The sequence below is a fragment of the Nothobranchius furzeri genome, chromosome 13, assembly GCF_043380555.1.
Source record: "Nothobranchius furzeri strain GRZ-AD chromosome 13, NfurGRZ-RIMD1, whole genome shotgun sequence".
Lineage (NCBI taxonomy): Eukaryota > Metazoa > Chordata > Actinopteri > Cyprinodontiformes > Nothobranchiidae > Nothobranchius > Nothobranchius furzeri.
Genome location: NC_091753.1, coordinates 20,483,542 through 20,508,167, shown reverse-complemented (window position 1 = coordinate 20,508,167; position 24,626 = coordinate 20,483,542). Strand labels below are relative to the sequence as shown.

At 42.7% G+C, this 24,626-nt stretch overlaps 1 protein-coding gene across 10 annotated transcripts in view; it reads right to left on the bottom strand.

Annotated features, from left to right (window-relative positions):
- clcn2c (chloride channel 2c) overlaps window positions 1–24,626 on the bottom strand; it is a 360,814-nt gene that overhangs the window by 190,444 nt on the left and 145,744 nt on the right. For all 10 annotated transcript variants that reach the window (XM_070543366.1, XM_070543362.1, XM_070543363.1 and 7 more), the window contains exon 2: window positions 17,579–17,729. In XM_070543366.1, the coding sequence (XP_070399467.1) occupies window positions 17,579–17,729 (151 nt within the window). The remainder of the gene's footprint in view (window positions 1–17,578; window positions 17,730–24,626) is intronic.

The window sequence follows — 24,626 nt, the reverse complement described above, 5'->3', positions numbered from 1 at the left end:
CCCTTTACCAGAGGAGCGTGAGTTTGGTCCGCATAGCCGGTAGTAAGTCGGACCTGTTCCCAGTGAGGGTTGGACTCCGCCAGGGCTGCCCTTTGTCACCGGTTCTGTTCATCACTTTTATGGACAGAATTTCTAGACGCAGCCGTGGTGTGGAGTGTGTCGAGTTTGGTGGCAGGAGAATCTCGTCTCTGCTTTTTGCGGATGATGTGGTCCTCCTAGCTTCATCCAGCTCTGACCTTCAGCTCTTGCTGGGTAGGTTCGCGGCCGAATGTGAAGCGGCTGGGATGAGGATCAGCACCTCCAAATCTGAGACCATGGTTCTCGACCGGAAAAGGGTGGCCTGCCACCTCCGGGTCGGGGGAGAGGTCCTACCTCAAGTGGAGGAGTTTAAGTATCTCGGGGTCTTGTTCACGAGTGAGGGTAGGAGGGATCGGGAGATCGACAGGCGGATTGGTTCGGCGTCTGCAGTGATGCGGACGCTGAGCCGATCTGTCGTGGGGAAGAGGGAGCTGAGCCAGAAAGCCAGGCTCTCGATTTACCGGTCGATCTACGTCCCAATCCTCACCTATGGTCATGAGCTTTGGGTAATGACCGAAAGAACGAGATCGCGGATACAAGCGGCCGAAATGAGTTTCCTCCGTAGGGTGGCCGGGCTCAGCCTTAGAGATAGGGTGAGGAGCTCGGACATTCGGGAGGGACTCGGAGTAGAACCGCTGCTCCTCCGGATCGAAAGGAGCCAGTTGAGGTGGTTTGGGCATCTGGTCAGGATGCCTCCTGGACGCCTCCCCGGGGAGGTGTTTCGGGCATGTCCTGCCGGCAGAAGGCCCCCGGGTCGACCCAGGACACGTTGGAGAGGTTACATCTCCAATCTGGTCCGGGAACGCCTTGGGGTCCTGCCGGAGGAGCTGGTGGACAAGGCCGGGGAGAGGACGGCCTGGAGCTCCCTAGTTGGGATGCTGCCCCCGCGACCCGGACCCGGATAAGCGGAGGAAGACGAGACGAGAGACGAGACGAGATGTTTGAATTTCCTAACACAGTATGAGTTTTAGGAGAATCACATCCCGCTCTTACTTTGACAAGGTGCACCACAGCATCCTTCGTGTTTTGTTCAAATAAATGTATCCCCATTGCGATATTAGTGTTCTCCAAGGAAAATATATATGTTTTAGGATTTTTTGTTCTATTGTGGAGCAGAACCAACAACAGCAAATAAAACACTGTAACCAGGTTTTTTTTTTTTTTTTTTTTTTTGCTGGGCTTACTGTATGCTCTCATTTACAAAACTAATTGACAGCTGAGAACCGAGACATTCATCACAACTTTATTCGCATGGTTACGCATCTGAAAGGGTAACTCAGAATTATTATCCATCAGAAAATCAAACAAAAGTTTAGAATGAGTTTGCTGTTGATGTTGAACAGTTGTTCCTGACGAGGAACAATAGAAAACAAACCAACAGGGTTTTACCCTTTAGATGAAGCTGGCGGTTCCCTTTCAGTAGCATACCTGCTGGTGCTGAACGATACCACAGGAAGCCTGATCTAATCACCCGTCACCTACAGACAAGTATATGGACATTATGCATGACGGCATCACCATCTTATTGCTCACTGCTGTTATGGCTGACATTTTAGCTTCATCTGCCATCCCTGGGATCAGAAAATCAATGTGAGCCAATATAGCAGCAACGAGTCCCTGTGCTGACAAACACACTGGACCTGGGCCACAACCTATAGGGAAATCTCTCTCTCTCTCTCTCTCTCTCTCTCTCTCTCTCTCTCTCTCTCTCTCTCTCTCTCTCTCTCTCTCTCTCTCTCTCTCTCTCTCTCTCTCTCTCTCTCTCTCTCTCTCTCTCTCTCTCTCTCTCTCTCTCTCTCTCTCTCTCTCTCTCTCTCTCTCTCTCTCTCTCTCTCTCTCTCTCTCTCTCTCTCTCTCTCTCTCTCTCTCTCTCTCTCTCTCTCTCTCTCTCTCTCTCTCTCTCTCTCTCTCTCTCTCTCTCTCTCTCTCTCTCTCTCTCTCTCTCTCTCTCTCTCTCTCTCTCTCTCTCTCTCTCAATGGCGTCTGAACCCACTGCTCTGCGTCACCCTGCAGCCCAACACACACGTGTGGAGGGTGTGTCTACAAAGCAGAGGGAATGTTCATGCAGGGACAGCACGTGTTATTCAGCTTCTATGTGATGGGAGACTAAACATGCTTTATGGTTAATTCTGACTCCTTTTTGAGTTTTTTTTCTCTCTTTTTTAGAAACATTAATATCACTGAAATAAAGTTATTCCTTATAGTTCCCAGTGGAGGTATTACAGCGAGGCAGTAAAACATCTCCGAATTCACAAGGAGTGTCTTTTTTCCATTTTATGTAAAAATATAACTTTCATTAGCAAAAAATTTTAGATGTTATCCTTAGAAAGTCCTGCAAGCCTCTGAGGCACCATGACTGAAATTAAAATTCATTTTTAAACTCAAGTGAATTAAAAGTCAAAGTTTGGTTTTCATAATTGCCCTTCTAACAGTTTTATAGACAACTAGATGATGTTTGCTTGTACCTTTTTTAGATAAAATGTTTTTAAACGATTTTAATGTGCACGTGTTCCTGAAGGAGATTGATAACGAACACTTTCAGCTTCACAGCTGAGCTTCAACACAAACAAGAGAGGGTCGTGGGTCTGCTCTGCTCCGCTCTCTCTCTTCTTCTTAGATTAAACATATTCTAATGCCTTCACTTCTGTTTTGTTATGAAATGTAGGCTTCATGTGTGAAACACACACACACACACACACACACACACACACACACACACACACACACACACACACACACACACAGATAGAGAGAGTCTGTAAAATGTCGTTTTGAATTGTGTCTTACCTGTTTTTGTTGGAATAAATGCAACTATGGTACATATCTGTGCTGGAACAAGAACATTTCATTATAAAATTACAGTGTTCAGTGTTTTTTTTTTTACTTGGAGTAAATACATCTTCCACAATTAACCTTCTAGTTAATTAGTGTCTAGGTTTCATACTTCCTGTTTCTAATGCTGCTTTTGCTGTTACTGTCGTGAAGCAGCCGTCACATCATTTCCTGCCCTGACGTTTCAGTCCAGCTTCGTGAACGGGGGAGAGAAGGAACACAGAACGGGTGAAAAAGGACGAGAAGAAGAGAGGCTGAGGACGAGCCGAGGAGATGGAATCAAAGGAAAATGAGACGGGAGAAAGACGAAAGCATGTGAGCGCCGCTGGTCGCTAGGCGCCTGCCGGTCACCATGGCAACATGTGGTGCCATGCTGTGCTCATGCTGACATCACACCTGTTGAAGTGAAATGTGTGTGTGTGTGTGTGTGTGTGTGTGTGTGTGTGTGTGTGTGTGTGTGTGTGTGCGTGTGTGCGTGCGTCACTGCTGGGTGCCGATGACAGAGAGGGTGGTATCAGGACCGACATGCAGATGAGACAGCGAGGATAATAATAGTATATATATATAGATATACTAATAGGCTGAATGTTTGTGAGAACGAAGGTTTGTCTGGACCAGTCGGACCACAGGAAGACGTCAACACTCAGGCAGAAGCACAGAAACACACACCTGACCCTGACGGTTTTACCCAGAAGTCTCGGGGAGCGTCCACATAAAATGTCTTGTTCCATGAATCGTCTGACAAGTTATCAGGAAAAAACCTCTGCTGGTCCAGACACTCCGCTCATAAATACCAGCAGATGGTTTTAATGGAGTATAAAACCAGCGTTCCCAGTTAAAACCGCAGAAGTATGTTCCAGTAGCTCAGTGAGTTAACACCTGGTGTCGTTTGGGTCGGGCCAGAACCATGTGAGGCTGATTCTTCATTTCTATTATTTCTAAATTCCAGCTTTGCTGTAGTTTATAGGCTGAGTAGATCCAAGTTCCCAGTTTTGGGAATGGGAACGTGTTATTTTCATACTGGGAATCATCTTGGTTAATAATAATCCTGATGAATCTGGATGCTTTTATTTTAGATCAGAATCAAGGTTTCATATTTAAATGTAAACATTTAAACTTTCTACTGGCTGGTTCTGAAGATGACGGCGTTTCCTCGTTTCAATGATTGCGACATTTATTTAAAATATTCCAGGATCTGACGGAACAACGACATCCGGTTAATGCTTTCAAAGAACATAAAAAGAGGAGGAGTTTAGATTTTTCACAGTCAAGCTCTGAGCTCATGACCTGTTGCCATGGTGATCTCACCACGCTAAAACGCATCCTTTTCACTGAATGTAGTCGGTTAAGTAGACCCTCTGGTCCAAGAGGTGATTTAGACTCCCCCAAAACACATCCTCTCACTTTGCTTTAGGCTGAAGGATGGTCATGGCTCCTAACAGGAAACCAGCCCAGGCTGATGAGTCGCCAACGCTGTGAAACATGTGTTATAACAGCTGTAATGAATGAGTGAATCCATCCATCTTCTGCTTGTTAGTTTAAAGATTATCACAAAGGTTCTAAAAGTCCTCCTGTGTGAAGCAGAGTCCTACACAGCTCCTCTCAAAACTGTCACACCGAGGAACTTCCCTTAGTTTATTTTCCATAAATAAGAAAATCTGGGAAATGCGAGAGGTCGGTGACAAACTGTGACTAAAATGAGGGTCGACAGGGAACAAACTAAAACACAACGAGAACATGTGCACATTGTCTTGAGCCTCATGTGACCCGTTCATTTCTAAAACATCACAAAGATGTAGTTAGTACTAAATCTGTGGTTCCTTTGGAACATGTGTGTACTCTTCTCACTTTAGTCGTGTGTGTCACGGCCAAGATGCCGACTTCAGCATGATTAATGATAAACCTCTGCAGCAAGTTTATTAAGGAGCTACGATGTCCTGTTCAAAGACACGCTGGCTCACCACCGAGGCTGATGATCAAACCTCCGATCCTCTGATTGGTCCTCTCTGATCTCAGGAAGCTGCACTAACATGTGGCAGTAGATAGGAGGAAACAAACATACTCAACTACGGGTGATACCTTTGAATGTGAACACACACACACACACGCACACGCACACACGCACGCACGCACACGCACACACACACACACACACACACACACACACACACACACACACACACACACACACACACACACACACACACACACACACACACACACACACACACACACACACACACCAGGGCTAACAGGTTTCTACCTGCTGTCTCTGATGCTGTGAAGCTCAACGCCGCCCCCTGCTGACCAACAGAAACTGTAACAGGCATTTCCCCACAGACCAGACCAGCTGGATGAACAGCCAAGTCTTTCTGAAAACAACATATGTTCACTCTTGTGTAACTTGTTTTCCTGTCTATGGTTTCCAAAAGGATGCATTAAGGCAGCGGTGGCCATTTAGCCGTGCTGCTGCTAGTTACCACTCCCACATCGAGGACAGACTTTGTACATTTACATGCTGACAAATGGGTGAAGTTTCATGGATTTTTGCTGATGGAATTCCTCAGGAAGACACCGAGCTCTCCATAAACCATCTGTAGAATTTAATTATAGCAGGACAAGCTGAACATGTTTCTTCAGCTTTTCTTAATTAGAGCTTAACTGAAAAAAATCACATTATTTCAATAAAAGTTACTTTCATGGGTTCGTCCTGCTAGGACCAGATTGATCTGACTTCTACCTTCAGCACCAACTTAATACTTCATGTTACAGATCCACCAAGCTGTTGTAAATGTCCCTCAGAGGTTCTGGTCCATGTTGCCATGACATCATCACACAGCTGCATCTATGATGAGAACCTCCTGTTCCCCAAAGGTTCTGGAACTGACCCAGATCTGGTGATTGTGGAGATCGCTGGAGTCCGGTGAACTCATGTTCACGTTCTAGAAACTGGTTAGAGATGATCTGAGCTTTGTGGCATGGTGCAGGATCCTGCAGAAGCCATCAGCAGATGGGTCCATATGGTCATAAATGGATGGAGATGGTCAGCAGCAATACTCAGGTAGACTGTGGTGTTTAAACCAGACTCAGGTTGGACTGAGGGGATCAAAAGTGGGACAAGAGCACCCCCACCCCCACTTGGACTACCACTATGACACAATCCGCCTCAGCTTCCTGTTCTTAGCTGACAGGAATCAGTGGTTATCTGAGCTGCTGTTGTCTTCTAAGATCTAGAACAAGCCTGACCAGTCTCCTCTTCATCCACACAGCTGGATGGTTGTGGGTTCAAATCCTCTGAGCAGGTTCTGAACTACTCAGGCCAGCCGAACTGGTGGTAACAACCATGTCATGTTCAAAGCCCCATAAGTCTTCTGTCTCCTCCACTGTGATGTTCAGGCTGAACTTCAGCAGGGCGTCTGATGAATAAATGCTGCCTATTGATCAACATTGCCAGGTGTACCTATTAAAGTGACCAGGAAGTGCACATTTTTTGTAAAAATAAAGAATCCAAATATGTTTTTTTTTTATATATTTTAGTGGGTACATGATTGGGTTCTGTTCAAATCAAATAACGGTCATGCTATCGGACTGTAAAAAGATTGAACGCAGTCCGAGAATCCCTCAGTTAGAAAAACGCAGCTGAAAGGAACAAAAGCTGAAATAAATCCTAAAAGTGATTTTTAACACGTTTCTGCTTGTTTGATGATGAAACTAATGTACAGAAAAGAGAAAAGGTCTGATTCAGTTTGACTTTAGGAAGTCCAAACGCGGCTCTGCTGCTGCAGGACCGACCCGGTCTCATAAGGGGATGATGGATGTGGAGAGCAGCTGGGGGAGCAGAGCTAGCCATGCTTTAAAGGAATAATGTCTGCAGTTCAGATGAGCAGCGGGCTCTTTATCCTCAATGTTCAGACTCTAACTATAGATCAGGGGTGCCCAATCCTGGTCCTGGAGGGCTGCTATCCTGCGTGTTTTAGTTTGAACTCTGTTTCAACACACCTGAGTTCAACCAGCAGCTAATTAACAGGCTTCTGCAGAGCCTGATAGCTGCTGCACAGGTGTTTCAACCACTGAATCAAGTCTGTTGGAGCAGAAAAACCACAAAACCTGCTGGATATTGGCCCTCCAGGACCAGGATTGGGCACCTCTGCTATAGATGCAGCAATTTGTTAAAAGTCAGGAAAGTGAAATTACAAAATAAAACTAATGTGTATTTAACTCGTGTCAAAGTAACATCAGACAGGTTTAGTCCAAGGTCCAACTCTCCTCTTTACCTGTCCCTTTCTGTTCTCTCATCAGCACTGAGCCTCTCATCCTGAGCTGCAGCAGCAAAACAAAGAAGATCTAAAAAGATCTGATTTCAGCTAAATTTGTAACTTGACCAAATTAACAGGTCTTACATGACAGAACTGGATCAGCTGATCCCAGGTGTACCAGGTTTAACTCAATGTGTGGAAGATAGCAAGACTTGCAGGGATGGACAGGCATTTGGATCATTTTAGGAATGATCGCATTTTTATGTAGGAGAAAGTAATCTAATTCATTTCTTTTCTTTGCTTTTATATTGAGTCTAAATCTGTTCCATCGGTTTATTTCTGCTCATGCATGAATCACAGTTAGACATCAGCCACAAACCTGAGATGGTCCTGATCCGTCTCTACAGCAAACCTGTAACTTTGCTGGTGATAGCTGCAGACCAGTATCTCTAGCTGCTTGGCTGTCTTCACATTTTACAGTGAACGGACTGCCTGCATGTGGTGGGACTATTAGGGGGGTCATGTAATGATGACAGCTGTATGTATAACCAATCCGCATCAGTAAACAGCAGAATGGAAGCATGAAAATGTGCGTTTTTGTCTGCAAACAATTATTATATTGTTATTATATATCCTCTGCAGCCGTAAGTCACAGCAAATGACAACCAAGTGTTAGTTTTACGCTCTTGTTTTATGGCTTCACCTCACCGTGTGTTTGCTTTAGTCTTTATTGTCCTGCAGATATATCACAGCATGTGTACAGCTGAACTGATATCCAGATGAGACCTCTCATGCTGGAGCCGCCGGCTGAGTGCTAATCAATTCAATCACTGGGTTCTGATCCATCTGAAAGGTATGAGCCGAGGCAGTAGGCTAAAGGAAAGCTGAATCATCGGCTGCCACTCATCAGCAAGATGGGGGCAAGGACACACACACACACACACACACACACACACACACACACACACACACACACACACACACACACACACACACACATGCTCAAATGAGTTAATATGATGAAAAGATGTCTGCAAAACTGGATGCAGTAATCCTTTCCCAACACTAGGTGGCTCTCCACTGTCACAGAGCCAGCTGTGGTTCTGGTTTCAAATGAATGAAAAGGATCACAAAATGTTTTAGTGGGATTTGTTTCATTTAAAACACATTGAAATCTGTACTAAACAGCTTATAGCAGGTGTGGAAAGCCTCAACTCCTCATCTGCTGACGGCTTCAGACACCTTTTAGACTCACAAATAGTGTTACCTCCACAAAGATTAAAAACTAAATTTGTGCCAGCGCAGGTGTGTGTAGTTTACCGAAAGCAGGGAACTTCTCCTGTTGACTAAAGAAGAACTAACACAAGTCAGAAAGTGTCAAATGAAGGATTTAAAAGAATGCAGCCATATATCTGACACATGGTGGAACACATTAGATGACAGTAAACATTACACCGTGTTGAGAGGAGGGAGAGGACGGAGTAGGGGCGCCATAACACACTCAGCTCATGGCATACACAATGCTGAGTTTACATGAAAACAACTAAAAAAGATCCGTCTGTTACTCAGTTTAATGAGCTCTTTTGTGTTTTATTGGAAACAATATCAAGAGTATAAACACCATGATGTAAGACATTTCATTCCAGTAGTGGCTTGCTTTGCTGTGACTGAATATTTACAAAATTCAGGTCATTTCTTGCTCATTCAAATAGCCCCGCACCCTTTAAGCTGAAATATTTTAGACTGCAAATAATAAAGATGTTGGACATGAAAGTTTTAGTGTTGCACTTAGCACAGCAGAGCTACAAAAACCAGAGAAGAAAAAAAGGGAGATTTATGGCTTCAGGTCAGCTGCAAAAATGCAGTCCACAGTTAAAGGAGCAGTATGAAAGGATGAAGTATTAATGACATTCTGTGGTCAAATGTGGTTACTGCAGCCCATTTTTTGGAGGAAAAAAGTTACTTTCTCACTGTCATCGGGCGCGTTTCATGGCTGTTGCCAGTTATGTATCAGAACCAGAAGATTCTAGATGACAAACAAAGATGAGTCAAACACATTAAGTTGACAAGTAGATGAATACATTGTTATATCTGGTGTTAGCACACTTGGGTGTTTTACAGTAGGGAGCACTTACTACACTTACTACGGTAGTATGTCTCTGTCATTGCAGGAAGTCTTGTTTGCTGTCTTGCTGTTAGCTTACCATTATAGTTCGGAACGACTCGGTAAAGGACGTAAAACGCAACGATTGAATCATTAGTCACTTCACGCACTGTAATATTGAGCTGTAATTGAAAAAGTAGCTTGAGATATTTTTAGAGCCAAGTATTTGCTTTAAAGTGATGGTGTGTATTATTTTCTGGCGATAGGGGGCAGTATATACCTAAATCATTGCAAGCTAGCAGTATTTTTGTGTTGGAGTAAGACCTTACCAACGGATGCCTATTAGGAAAAAAAAGCCCTGGGGTATGCAAACTTTACCAAAATAATGAGCAAATCAGACTCCCTTTCATCACTGACAACAAGTGAAGAGGTAAACGTGTAAAACAACAATATTTAAGAAGGACGAAAGTTTTATAACTGTTTGCTATAAATCAGTAAATGCATTTTGTCCTCATAAGCTCCCGCAGAAGGAAATAGGGCACCGCCCAGAGACTTGAGGGGGGTGTTTCTCAATGTCAAGACGCCTGGCATTGCGAGGCCAGGCACCTGGCTTACGAGGACACTGTCTTTACTTGGTCAAAGAAAATGGTTAAATGGAACAGACTTGCATCACGTGACCGCGGCTTCCAAGGCAGTCACGAAACGTCATGTGACACGGAAAATAACATTATATTTTATACGTATTAGTTTAAATATAAAAAGCCATTTATTTTTTAAATTGTGTATATATTTGTTAAATTAAATATATAAGCGAGTTACTATGGATATTTCCAGAAATTATTGGTAAAAACTTCACATTGTCTCTTTAAACAGCTTTGTAAGATTCACCTGATATTTGAGTAAAACAAAATGATGCAGTGGCTTCTTGGGGATACAAGAAATTACTTCTGGCTGGCTCCTGTTTACTGGCTTTAGCTCTGTAAACAACTCTGCTGCAGTGTTAGCTCGGAGCAGACTCTAACTTCAGGGGCTCACTGATTGTAAACCACAACTACGTCCCTCTTTAGTGATTTTGAAAGGAGAAAATCTTATAACCACCCAGCTAGATGAGAATGAAATGTAACCTTCGTTCCAACATGACTCAGGCATTAGACTGTCTTATGATTATGTCACTGTAGAATTGTTCCATATTGTAGCTTTAACTGATGCAGCTGCCAGTGTTGCCAACTTAGCGACTTTGTCGCCATTTCTAACGACTTTTCAGACCCCCTTAATGACTTTTTTTTAAACGCCTAGCGACAAATCTGGCGACATTTCTGACCCCCCTCAGCTACTTTGACTACAACTTTGTAGCCGACTTTACCTGCAGATTAGCGATGCATCTGAAGTGACAGGACTGTCCTTCCTTCCAGAGGATCAGAAAGAAAATGATCTGCGCATGTGCTTGCAGCATGATCCCGCTACCCCCATTGACCAATCAACCTTTTGTGGGTTTTCTTTCACAAGTCTATTATTTGAGATAGCCACCGGAGCTACATAAAGGGCGACCACTCCTTCTGCCATCCTGCCGCATTTCGGCAGCTGAGCTCAGCTGGCACTGGCAGGCAGCGTCGCACTCACACATAGCTTCTCGCACCACTTGTGGTGCATTCAAGGGACAGTCGAACTCTATGATGAGTTCAATAACATAGAACATTTAAAACTTTTATAAAAACAGAATAATACTGTAAGACAAACACCTCATTGGCAGTTTGCATGTAACGTTTCTGAATACTAAATATGGCCTGCTTCTTTTTACACAAAAGTACTAAAAACAACAAAACCAAACAAAAATAAAAAATATATATATTATCTGTTAGGTCAATATATAGCACAGAATCACAACAGAAGAATACATCTCAAGGCACTTGAAAACTACAAGAGAAATTGAATTTTAATTCAATCATACATACATTCCTATCAGTTTAATAGTTTTGTGTTTGAGTTCCATTCTCTTCAGACAAAATAGAAATAGTCCTTCCATTTATTTGTGCCTTCTTTCCTTGATGTTTTAAATGCTGCTGTTTTGTAATCTATGAGTTTTTTATTTTAATAAAATATTTAAAAAAATTAATTAAATATATTTTTTAATAAAATCACGCAGGTTTTATTTTATTTACTCTACAAGACCGGTGACGTCATGACGCAAACGTGGTGACGTCATCACGAAAACCAGACAACGTGATTGCGTTGTATGCAAATTAGCGTGTGACATCATCTGGCGACATCTAGCGATTTTTGGGTGGAACTTCAGCTACTTTCAGTCAAAAACAGTTGGCAACACTGGCAGCTGCTTATTCCCACGCACACATGCACGTATACAAGTCACCCCATCATCACTAAATACTGTTCAATATAACTGTATGATTCAGTCCAATACTACAATACTTTATAGGTACCAGAAGAGATATAGAAGACCTTTATGTGTCATTAGAGAAAGCTGAGTTTAAAAAAGTCCATTCCAACACACATGACAGTGAATCTTTATCTATAATAAATAGCATTTGTCAGATCTGAGTGAATCACGCTGCTAATAAAAACGTTTTGTGCCAAAGAAGCTGCGTGGCTCTTCTCGACTTTATGAATGACTTCAGTAAATGTAATGGCTCCCAGCTGTGTGACTGCTTAAACACAAATATATGTTTTGAAAGCACAGACAGGGGGGTGTTTTCACAGGGAGCCAATTTAGAGATGTATGCCTCTACTGTCTTGAACTGAGGATGTTCGAACCATCAGGGTGATTTTGGATCAGAAACCCTGGTTAACAGCAGAGTGAAGGCCCTCTTACAGAAAAGGGATGATGCATTTATGTGCTGATGCTGACTTATCCCCATAGAGCCCTTAAAAAGTCATAAAGATGCCAAGCAGAGGTGGAATCCGTAGCCTCTTTTAGAAAACAATGAACCGATGAGCCAAAACGCCATGGCAGCACCAGGGAGCCTTAGGTTGTTTATAAGTGGTCAGACCGTGGTGGTAATGTGGCACAATCGTGTCCTTTTTACAAAGGGGGTATGGAGGCAGTTTCTGTGCTACCATGGACTTTCGTTTATCTTGGACATAACTTGCTTTTTGTTGCAATTGAAGCGGTGATCGGCTAAGATGTTGGCCAGAGGCAACATTCCTATGAATAACATGAGTAAAAAAGTATTAAAACCTCAGATGAAAAAGGTTTTTGGATTTTCACGGCTAGAATTTTAAGAAAATGTGATGTTTTTGACTGGCGCGACAAAAACTGAAACTAGCTTCAGGTCTAAGCCCTGGGCAGCTGGTGACATTTCACAAAGAGCCTGCTGAAACAGCTATAGTAAACAACCGGTGTTTCTGCGTTAGCATTATAGCCGAGAACAATGTGTCATCAGTCAGATGTAGCTTCTGAAGCCTCTGCTAGTTGGTCAGATTTGTTTTTTTTTCTCTGGGATACGGCGACAAGAACAAATATTGGATTACCGGAGAAGTTCTCCGGTAATCCAATATCACTACAAGAGGTGCAGACATGTTTTGGACCGTTTGACCATCTTCCTGATGACGAAGTAACTCGCTAGCTCGGCTTGTTGTTTGCAATTATCCAGGATGGCACGGAGGTTCTACCGGTCCCAGGAGGATCTATTGTTGCAATTTGAAGATCATCTTTTAGATTATATGTGTGTGTTTGTGTGTGTGTGTGTGTGTGTGTGTGTGTGTGTGTGTGTGTGTGTGTGTGTGCGTGTGTGTGTGTGTGAATCTGTGTCGTAGCTTTCCCAAATGACTTGTTTTATCCTTACCGGAGCTAACACAGTTAGCAGTGTTGCTGCAGTCATGCTAACGGGACTCTGGAGTCCAGAAGCACCGGTGTGGTTCCAGATGGATTTATAGATGTTGGTTATTATTTTAGATCAGACTTATGTTATTTAAAAATGCGTGTAGGACACGAACATGTGGCCCAGACCTTTTGCTGCAGCTGTAAACGCAATTTCCAGTAATAATTAAGAGCATGGAAGTAAAAAATATAGCTTTTCACAATACTAGCAGCAGCAGCCTTGTTTTACGTGTTGGAGTGACGTATGTGGAACACAGTTCTTCACTGTCTGGAGGAGAGGATTTAGATTTTCTGTAATGATTTATGACAAAAGTCCTTAACAAAATGAAAAACTGAACCCAGCTCATATTTATATAGATGGTAAAGTGTAGTCATACTGAATTTCTACTATTTTAATGTCAAGTTTGGCTAATACCTTTACGTTTTTTTTAACAAGCCGCTCCTAAAGGTGTCTGTCCTCCACAGTCCCTGTGCAAATTCTGGTGATCTGACCTCCAGCTGCTGGAGCTCTACATCGCTCCAGTTTATCATCTCAGCTGGTTCTGCTTACAAAAGCAAAACTTACTGCTCGTGTTAAGTTTAATTTCTAACCCTCTCAGGCTCAAAATTAGTTTTGATAAAAGGACATACAACTAAGTCCTTCAGGCGTACTTCTGAGTTAAAAAATGCTCATGAAATACGTGTGTGGAGTAACCAGGTAGGTAGGTTTTAACAATGCAAATCTGCAACACCTGCCTCCAGAGGGTTACTATAGTTGCCAGCTGGGGCTCAGGCAGTAACCACCCATTTGATCATCAAATCTCGCTCTATCACGCCAAGGCGTCAAATGCATTCACAAGTTCGGTTTTGCAGCAGTACGTTTGCGGCGTGTTCATTAGACACACCATGGCAGCTTGTTTGTCTTCTAAAAAGGACTAAAGAGTAAAAGTAGAGTTATCGTAATGACCCCGGCAGCATGTAGAAAGAATTTAAAACCCAGAATTATTATAAAGATCTTGGGGTGACGGTGGCACAGGTGTTAAGTGCTCGCCCCATAAGGAGGTTGCAGGTTTGAGCCCCGCTCAGTTTGTCTCTGTCGTGTCCTTGGGCAAAACACTTTATCCTTCCTTTTCATCGGTGCTCGGCAGCCTCGCTTCTGTAAGTGCGCCCCAGGGCAGCCGTGGCAACATTGTAGCTCATCCCCACCCGTGTGCGAATGAGTGAATAACTGATTGTGTTGTAAAGCAACTTGTGGGGTTCCAGGACTCTAGAAGGTGCTATATCAAAGACAGTCCATTTAGAATACTGACCCTTTTCACAATATTCTAATTGTCTGGGATTTTGAATGTGAGGCTTTCATCAGCTGTAAGCCACAATCACCACAGTTAAAACAATATCTGGCTTTGCATGAAATGAGTCTTTTTAGGTTGAAGAAAATAAAATGAATAAACATAATTACTAAATAGAACTTTTGCACCATATTCTAAGTTTTCAAGTGTTACCTTCGGATTTATTTCCATTCAGTGCATCCTCTCTCAGACCTTTCAAGTCATAAATGTAGGGACAGCAGTAGCTCAGGAGGAAGAGCAGGTTGGCCGGTAATTGGAAGGTCGCAGGTTTGATCCCGGCTCCGACCAGAGAATGCTGCTGTTGTGTCCATGGGCAAGACACTTAACTCTCCTTGCCTGCTGGTGGTGGTGGTTGACAGCCTCACCTCCGTCAGTGCGTCCCAGGGCAGCTGGGCATCCCCACCAGCATATGAATGTGTGTGTGTGTGTGTGTGTGTGTGTGTGTGTGTGTGTGTGTGTGTGTGTGTGTGTGTGTGTGTGTGTGTGTGTGTGTGTGTGTGTGTGTGTGTGTTAGTGAATGTGTGAATGACTGTGTTGTGAAGTGCCTTGGGAGGTTGTAGAACCCTAAGAAGGCGGTATACAAATACAGGCCATTTATCTTTTTTTTCCATATATAAAGTCTCTTCAACCAGACTTCAAACCGTTGGACAGAGGTGCAGTGGTGTGTGTGTATAAACACAGGGAAGGGAGATAAAGGGCGATGAAATGTGCATTATCTCATCTTTCACATGGATCCCAGAGATTTTCCCTGACCTGTGTTTACAGTCTACTTTATCCTGGTATTTGCCCTGTGCACAGCCTTATATAATTTTATTATTTGTGAAACACACACACACACACACACACACACACACACACACACACACACACACACACACACACACACACACACACACACACAAGATCAAGGTCAATTGTATTTATAGAGTGCATTTACAGCAGCAAAGCTACACCCAAGGCGCTGTACAAGGTAAAACAAATCAACAATAAAAACCTAAAATAAGATGTGCACACAACAGTCACAATCTATAATAAAAACTGTTAAAAACTATTAAGAAGCTCAAGTCAACCTGCATTACACACACACACGCACACGCACGCTCCAAAAATGAGATAACAAAGTTCGTATAAATCCCGGATGTGGAAATGTTGCATACTTCCACATGCCGTTGACAGATTTAAATTAAAGTGTTGTTAAACGTCCTCATGAGAGAACTGTACCAGATATTCCCCTTCACATCTATCACCGTGCTGTCTGCTTAACATCTGCAACTAAAATGAGGTTCATGGCATAGTGATTAGGGATGTAACATTACATGAGTGTATTCAGTGATGCGTTGGCACAGACCTTTACGGTAATAACATTAATGAACACAACAAACCTGTTTACTAGCCTTCTACCTGCTAACAGCCAGAACAGAACAGAAACAGGAAGCAGAAGTTCTTCACAGCAAACAGCTGCCTCAGAGTAACACGGTGAAGATTAAAAACTAGACTGTTTCTAATCAGCTGCAGAAATGTAATATGGCTGGCATTTCTATACTTTTTGGTTTGTCGAAAACTTACTAAAACTTGCATTTCTTATTTTGTACTTTAGATGTCATTCAGTTCTGTTTTGATTAAAATTTTGCATGAAATCCAGATTTAAATGTTATGCTGTTCCTGTGTTTTCTTTATCTTAACAATAGAATGTCACAAATTCTCATCCAACCACCTCTGGTCTTAAAGCTCCAGATGGAGTATCAGGATAAGTACTTTCATCAGAAACCTGATAAATCCAGTTCTTTACATGTCTACTGTCCTCTTGTGGAGGACCTACAGGTAAAAGGAGCCAATTATATTATTTTACTGTTGTTATATTGTTATATAATTGTAAATGTGGAGCCATACATCTCATAAATGGGCATGAATTGAACTGTGACACAGGCTGACACTCCAGATATTAATGGGAAAAAAATCTGATATTTTTCCCTGGCCTGTAATGAGACTCCAGCTCTAAAGCTGAGGTGTAGCTGACAACCCAACAGCATTTATTGCCATTTGTTAACATATGTTTAGAAAATATTATTTCTTCTGTCAGTAAGAGATCCACAAACCTAACAGAACTGGCAAATAGCCTCTGAAGGTCCCAGGGACCAGTGGAGAGTCCCAATACTAATGCCAGGTGTGTTGCGATGCACCCAGGGGCAGTTTCCCACAAATTAATCGATTGTCTGTCCAATCAGTGAATTTAGAGTTTAGATGAAGTCAAGTCTGTGATGTTCAAAGACCTTTTCAGTATTACAAGTCTATCACTTATAAGGCAGAGCTTATTTCTGAAAACTCAGAAATGTGATGCTACGTCACAGAAAAAGATGTGAAGAAATAGATGAATCTATTCAAACACCATGAAAAAAGAAAAGAGAAAAAAAATACTGCTGGAGACAAAAGGATTTAGTATCCTCTTTGAATTTAAAGGATATTTGTACTTGCACTGTAATTATATAGATTGTTCCACCTCATTCACATCAGTCATTTAAAGTATCTTTCCGGAGATTTTTCAGAAATCTATAAAAGTCATTGTCTCATCATGTACAGTGATATAATGTAAGCAATATATCTTTATATTTGCTAAGCACGCCCCCTGCCCCGCAGAGCTCCATGCAATAGGAAACTGAGCGCCAACCAGAACTAACCAATAGCGTTAGACTACCGCTTACAAGCTTCAAATTTAAGGAATACCTCGGCTGATGCAGAGTTGATGAAGTTTTCATGGACAAGTAAGTCTTTAAAATATAAATATATGAGAACACAACATGACATGAGAATAATACTTGTAAAACAACGTGTTTTAGCTGTTTGTCGCTTACAGAAGCACATTTATATACCAGAAACGTGAAGTCGCCATCTTAAAAAAAAAAAAAAAAACGAAAGAAGTTATTTGTGTGATATGATTGTCAGCCACTAGATGGTGCCATCAGATACAAGAAATACTCCGGAAAGAGACCAACAGAGAACAATAAAAAAAAAAAATTTCACAATCTCATTCCAAACAACAGTTTGTTCAATCTTCTATTGCCAGCTAAACAGATTCAGACATAAAACTGCTGCTCGAAACCCAATAATTTTTCTGATATACAGACAATGATCAGAACCAGTAACTTACTGCGGCACTTAGCGCAGCGGCCTTTGTCGTACTCAAACAGGTCCAGCTTCCGGCTCCGCTCGCTAAGGGACCGCCTCTGCCCACTTTCCCTCAGCCGAGCGGCCTCCTCTTTGGCATACACCCCAAGTTCCTGGGTGTAACGCCCATACATCTGAGGGGGGAACAGAAACACATCATCATTAATTAGAGTTCAATTTGCTGAGTCTGGACTCACACAGGTAAATATTCTTCTGTTAATGTGGAAAGTTGCTTTGACAAATAGAAGTAATTAGTGCAAAATCAGAGGTGACCGATGAATTATTAACCAAGCTTAACTATAGGTAAGCGCATGTAATAACACATTAATAATTTCTGTGATAATTTCATCTGTTACGGACATCAGCCTGTCCTTTATAAAATATGGAAGCCAGGCTTCTTCTTTTGTTCCCACTCTATTTAGTGGACTCGAGGTTGGACGAGGTTGTTTTCATTGAAAATAATTTTACAGAGTGGGGTCTTCCTATAACCAGGGTCTAAGCATTTTAACACACTGATATTTGTCTGGGGACATGCCTGTAACAGCAGAGTGTGCCAGGCTGTATGTTCTCAACAGGAGAAAAAAATGGAGACGAGGGGGCTGGCGCAGAGTGGACTGAAAGTGGGGCTACTAAGGCAGAGTTACGCGAATTTTAACATGACAGTGGTCAATTCAGCAGAGGCGTCAAACATTGCATGCATGGATGCCTTGGATGGCAGTGAGGATGATGTTCAATAGGAGGAGCTGGCAGGTGTAGCAATGGTACACCGGGACCGCAGCAGCATGAGTGTGAGTGAGTACAGCAAAGCACATCTGTGAATAAAAGCCTCATTTGACTTTTGATTTCTCATGTCAGCAAAGCTCTGATAGTTTGCCTTAAAATAGTATTTTTGCTCAGTATTCGTTCTCAAATTTTCAATAAAAATAGTTTTATTTAAAACGTGATCTTTTTGTCTTGTCCTGAAGATTAAGTCTTAGAAAGGGGGGGTCGACTTTAATTTTTATTTTATTTTTTTTACCGTGTCCTGTCTGGCTGTGAAGCAAACAGAACTGATGTCTGAATGCTGGTGACAAGCCTTACAGATTTACTCTCAGGTGGAGCATCAAAGCGTCTGCTTTTAATGTCACGCCTGATACTTAAAACTTTATTGTTATTGTTTTTGAATGCTTTGTAATTCCGACCAGACACGGAGACAGAGGTGAAAGAGAAAGGAAAAGACAAAAGGTGGGGAGAAGGGGGGAGGGGGGGGGGGTCCACAAAAATAAACAATAATTAACAAGAGTCTGCTTCTAGACCTGCAGAAAGAGAAAGAATAGAAGAAGAAAAAAATGGGACACACAACAATGCATCAGGAGCAAGCTATCACCGCGTCAACCTGATGGTGAAATGCAAAATCAACATTGTTTAACTGAACAATCACACGATAATAAATCATAGTGCATGTAGTGGCAACGACAGCCTTAAGACTGGTGTTGAACGTGCCCAAGCCCATACTTTTGAGAGCACCATGTGAGCACCTGTGTGTGTACACGCGCTTGTTTATGTAAGGTTTATCTATAGCAGCATCCAATAGAGAGTGTGAGGGACCACAGATCCACCCCCCAAAGATGTGTAGGAGACGGGGGGAGCTCCAAGTCCCAGAGATCCAGGTGCTGCCCCAGAACACAGGGACCCCAAGGAGACTGCAACCAGAAAGGCCCCCGCCCCCCTCGAGAGGAACAGAGGGTCGCCCCGGGGGGCCACAACCAGCAGCCGGCACCCCTTAGCTGGCCGAGCCCGGGACCCAGCGACCCGGGACCCAGGGGCGACCACCCCCGCCGGGGACCCAGCAGAGCCCAGGGACCCAGACCCCACCTGGCAGCCACCGGGATTGACCAGGCAGGCGCCAAAGATCTTAAACCCCCTGACCCGGGAGCCACGAACACTCAGGCAGACCAAGGCACCGCACTCCACACCAGGTGTGGCAGGGGGAGGGGAGACGAAGATCTATATCTTAAAAAGAAGTTCCAGGAGAAGGGAGGAGTCAAAGGCCCCACCTGACATATACAGTCATACACAAACACAGTAACACACTCCCTCCCTCATGCTCACACATGCACATACAACCAAAGACTTACAAAAATGCACGCCGGACACCCACTCATGCTCCCCATACACACCCTATTCACTCTGGTCCCAGTACTGCTGCACATGGGGTACAACCATCACCGGTTACCAGAGTTTGACCCTTTCTGCTGGGGTGCTGATGAGCAGGCTCCTCCGCCCAACACTGAGCACAGCAACCCACCACCCCAGACCCCAACCGGACGGCCGGATCTCCCTCCTAGCCTCCAGCCCCAGGAAGCCAAGCAACAACAGAGGTGGCTAAGACCCCTAGTCTCTCTCTGCCTGCTACAATATGGTGTTGGTGAGTGTTGAGGTGTATTCCATGGCTATGGTGAGCGGGCAGTGCTGATGCCACCACACCACCCCACTTGCACCCACAGCCCTCAGTGTCTAAGTGCAGTTTAAAATAGGAAGTGGGCACCGGCACTTGGGATGAGGCTGAGAAATCCCCCTGCCAAATGCCGTTGAATGTGCTCACTCCCAAGGCCCTAAGAGTGTGTTTGTGTGGAATGTCGTTGGTGGAAGTGTTTAAGGTGCAAATAAAAGAAGCAGCAACATTTGTAGAAATCAACAATTGTGATTTTTTTTCTAAGTCTGGCCACAAATGCTTTTTGTATATTAGTTCTGTTATGTGGTTAGTTTTCAGTCTTCAGAGCCTTCTCCAGATCTTGCTTGTTTAGTCAGAGCTACCCCGCTGGCACTAAAAATAGTCTAACCTCAACAAAAACCATGACTCAAGCACAACAGGCACAAATATCCACATACAGGAGACAAGAAACAGGAAGTACCAAGTTTCACTAACCACCTCCCATAATACTCTGGTGTGTCAGATAAAAACGGGAACAGCAATTATTTCCTTTTTTCCACCAAAACTAGTTTCTATTACAGCGATCAGTATCAATAACAGAGGCCAAAAAGGCAAAAGATAGATGATAATAATAACCAAAAAAACTATTCTGGATTCAGTGTTAACCACTTAAAGAGTGTTTAAGTAATACTGTCAAAAGTGTTACTCTGAACAAACTTACTAATGTTTTATGTTAGGTTTTATCATACCTTCTTTTTTCTACAATAAATCCAGATCCTAAATAAAAGAAGTGCAACATCAAAGAGTCCATCTGCTGGTGAGAAGACTGTCAGATCGTTGGTGTCTGAGTTTAACCACTCTGCCGTTTTAGATAGAGTTCTGCAGCTGATGGGTTTGCAGGGTTTGGAATCAGCTCATTCTTGTTTTGAAACGTTTTACCTCCTAAGTTACTTTACCTATAATGGGAATAACAGGGTATGGTGGTAACAGTAATGACGGTAGCACTCAGGGCATTTACATGCGCATCTAAGTCCATCTCGATCAGCGGCAAAAGACTGTGAGCCTTTATCCTGGTTTAAATGTATGATTGAAAACCGAACACTCTGATACGGTAGGTGGTGATATGCGTCCGTCGTGTCAGGGTTCTTCCAGTTAGCTTTTAGCATCACAAAGAGTAAACAAACACTGGCAAGAGTGAAACAGTGTTAAAGCAGAATATGTGTACTGTTTGATGGCGCCACATATGTTACATTGTGGCGATGATATTATCAGAAGATCGGTCTCGTCACTTCCGGAAGGTTAGTTTCCAACTGGTACCAGTTCAACTGAGCCATTCACAAGCAGAGGAGGAGGAGCTCCTACGGCATTGTCTGGTTCCTTCAGCTTTATGGGAACTAAACGTGCAGCCAAACTAACGCATTTACATGCATTTTTTTTTAAAATGACATCAGTCTGCTTGTCAAGCAATTGTTCAGTTTACTGATGCGCATGTAAACACAGTGACTAATGCTACTGAGATTTCGAAAATGCAATATTTTCTGTTAACATAGTGTTTAAAAATCTAGAGGGTTTTTATTTGTTAAACATTTCAACCGTAACAATATCGAGGTCATCTCAAGTCAAATGTTTGGTCTGGGTCTGAATATCAGGTTCAAAGTTCTCTTGAACCTCTACAGAGTTTCATTTATTTGCACTTAGACCTGGAAGCAGACTTGTTTTTCTTAGAACGCTGTCTCTATTGTCCGCCAGAAGAAGCCGGCTATAAAACGTACGGACACACACACACACACACACACACACACACACATACACACACACACACACACACACACACACGCGCGCGCGCGCACACACATTCCAGTTCAGAGTTTATGTGAAGTATAAAGCCCCGACAGTTCACTAGGGTTTGATAGAGGTCAATAATCACTACGAGGTGACAGGCAGCCTTACAGGGTTCTGGACTATAGAGCTATCAATTGAGACAATAATTCATTCAAGCATTTATGGAAATAATATAATCAACCAAAAGTATAAAGAGTTAGTCACTTTGAGAGGGACTGAGATCAAAATGTGAGCATTTAAGTTTAATTTAATCTTTTAACTGAGTAATAAGTTAACTGCTGCCATTTCCCACTGAAGTATGCAGGCCTTGTGCAAGTCCAGCTCCTAACAGGCATGTCTGGTATTCATAAACTCAAGCCAACTGTGCCACTAAGGTCAATGAAATTCCAGCAGTCTCAGCCACCAGGTCAGAACCAATATCAGCTCAAATACTGACTTTATTAAATGGATCAGACACCAGATATGCCTGATCTACTGTAAACAAAGTTTCTCAGTTTCATTTCAAAACAGTCTAGAATTTAACATTCTGAAAAACTGCACAATTCAAGAAATATAATGTGTAAACATCTTTCCTTAAAAACAGAGTTTCCTCCAGTACTGAAAGAATCTGGCAAAAACTACAAGCAAATTTTTGTTTCCAAAACATAATGAAAATTAAGACTCGGTCAAATGTCTGGTCTGTGTACAGGTGTCCAATTATAAAATACTATTTCTCAAACCTTAACCGTTAGAATACTTCTGCTTTCACTAAAGTAATGTCCAAACATTTGCCAAGTGTGTTTCTATGTTAAAGTTATAAATAAATATAGGGCTGTATTTTGGCGAGAAACTGGCGATACGATATTTATCACAATACAGGGTAGACGATATATATTGTGATACTAAAAGCTAAATGATATTTGCACGACTGAAAACTCAGGCCAGATGCCTCTAAGACAAGATCTAATTCAGTCAGAATGATGGTAATAAAAACTGCTTCCACCTAGCAGTTGCAGTTTGAACCGCATCACACGAAATACACACAGTAATTGGTTACATGTGAATTCTAAAAAAAAAAGATAAACTACCATCCTATGCCTATGTTAGTCTCCCAAAGTGTGGTGCGCGCTGCCACTAGGGGGTGCGCGAAGTGAAAAGTGTAATGGCTGTGGAGCTCAGAGAAGTCTGTCATATGTCACCATTAGCGTAGCCAGAAACTCATTTGTGGGTGGGCCTAAGAAAAGTAAGTGGGCCCAATAAATGTAATTGAAAACAAGTATATTTTTGCGCGCACGTGTCCTCCACATGTGCCCTAGCTTCATAATAACAATGCGCCGAGCTTCAGCACTCTGGCCTGCGCACGCCGATATGTTCCGTATTTGATCATTTTTAACGATGTTGGAGGAATCTGAAGGTGCTGAGTCATTCTGGCAGATTGTTATGGCTCACGGGTGCACAAGTGAGCACATCTGGGCTGGGCAGAAGTAATTTTACAACTTTGGTTTAAATAGTGCCAATAACGAGATGAGGTGACTTGAGCGGCTCATGGAGCTGTGCCGCACGCGCGCACACACACACACACACACACACACACACACACACACACACACACACACACACACACACACACACACACAGATTCAATAAGCGTGCATGCCGCGCAAACTCCGGCACGCCATCACACTGAAGACAGAAATGAGCACTGCCTCCTCCGTGATAAAAACTTTTAAGAGGTTTTATAATATTTTTCATTCCAGGTCAAATTAAGATATTAGCTTCTATTTTGGGATGACGTATTAAAGTCGGGTCCGCTCCAGCCAGTGACTCCGAACCTGACTACAACTCATGTTACTAAAGCATTTGTTATTCCAGTCCGCGTGGCAGCGGATCGCAGATTCAGCCTCACCATAAAACAGCAATAAGTCGGTCTGAGGCAAAGTGAACCTCATGGCTTTTCCCATCTTTTCCCCTATAGACATTTGATTGCGCACAAGTGATCAGTTCAGGTTTACGCAGAGCAGAAGGAAGGAAAGCGCTCTGGCCGCACAGGTTAAACGTTCCTACTTTAAGAAAACCGTTAAATTGCATTTTTATGTGCTACCTGGGCACTCTTAATAGTTATTTAAAATTAAATCAAAGAAAATTGTAATGGTATCGAATGTTTATTAATTACTATTTAAAAAATGAAAGTGATGGGGAAAAAGGTCGATCCTATTTTTTTAACCCTGTCTGTTTAGCTTGACGTCTGATATATATATATATATATATATATATATATATATATATATATATATATATATATATATATATAGCCATGCCCTGATGTGGGACTGGGGGTGCGTCAACATGGTCGGGACATAGAAAGGGGTGCGCGGCTAAATAAGTTTGGGAACCGCTGCCCTAGACAAACACAACCCATGATTCATTTAGCTTTTCAGGTCCAGAAAAGGAACTACAGGACAAACACTGAAAGACTTGATACAGCACATCAACTGGGTGGTAAGGGTTCTGTAGTTTGTTTGTGTGTGTTTGTTTGTTTGTTTTGACTAAGTGACACACAAGCAAAATGGTTGTTGGTGTTGTCCCTTAGGCCTGTGTCACATACCATTCACACCACCTGCTTTTTTGCTTTGTTGCTGCCACTTGGCGCTGTGGAGAGCAAGCGAGAAATACCCTCTGATTATACCAAAGTTATGTACCCATAAATACACTACCTTAATCACTTCAACAATATAATCATGTTTTTTAAAATCCTTTCACACCACTTTGTTGAGGGTCTAGTCTGCGAACAGATTTC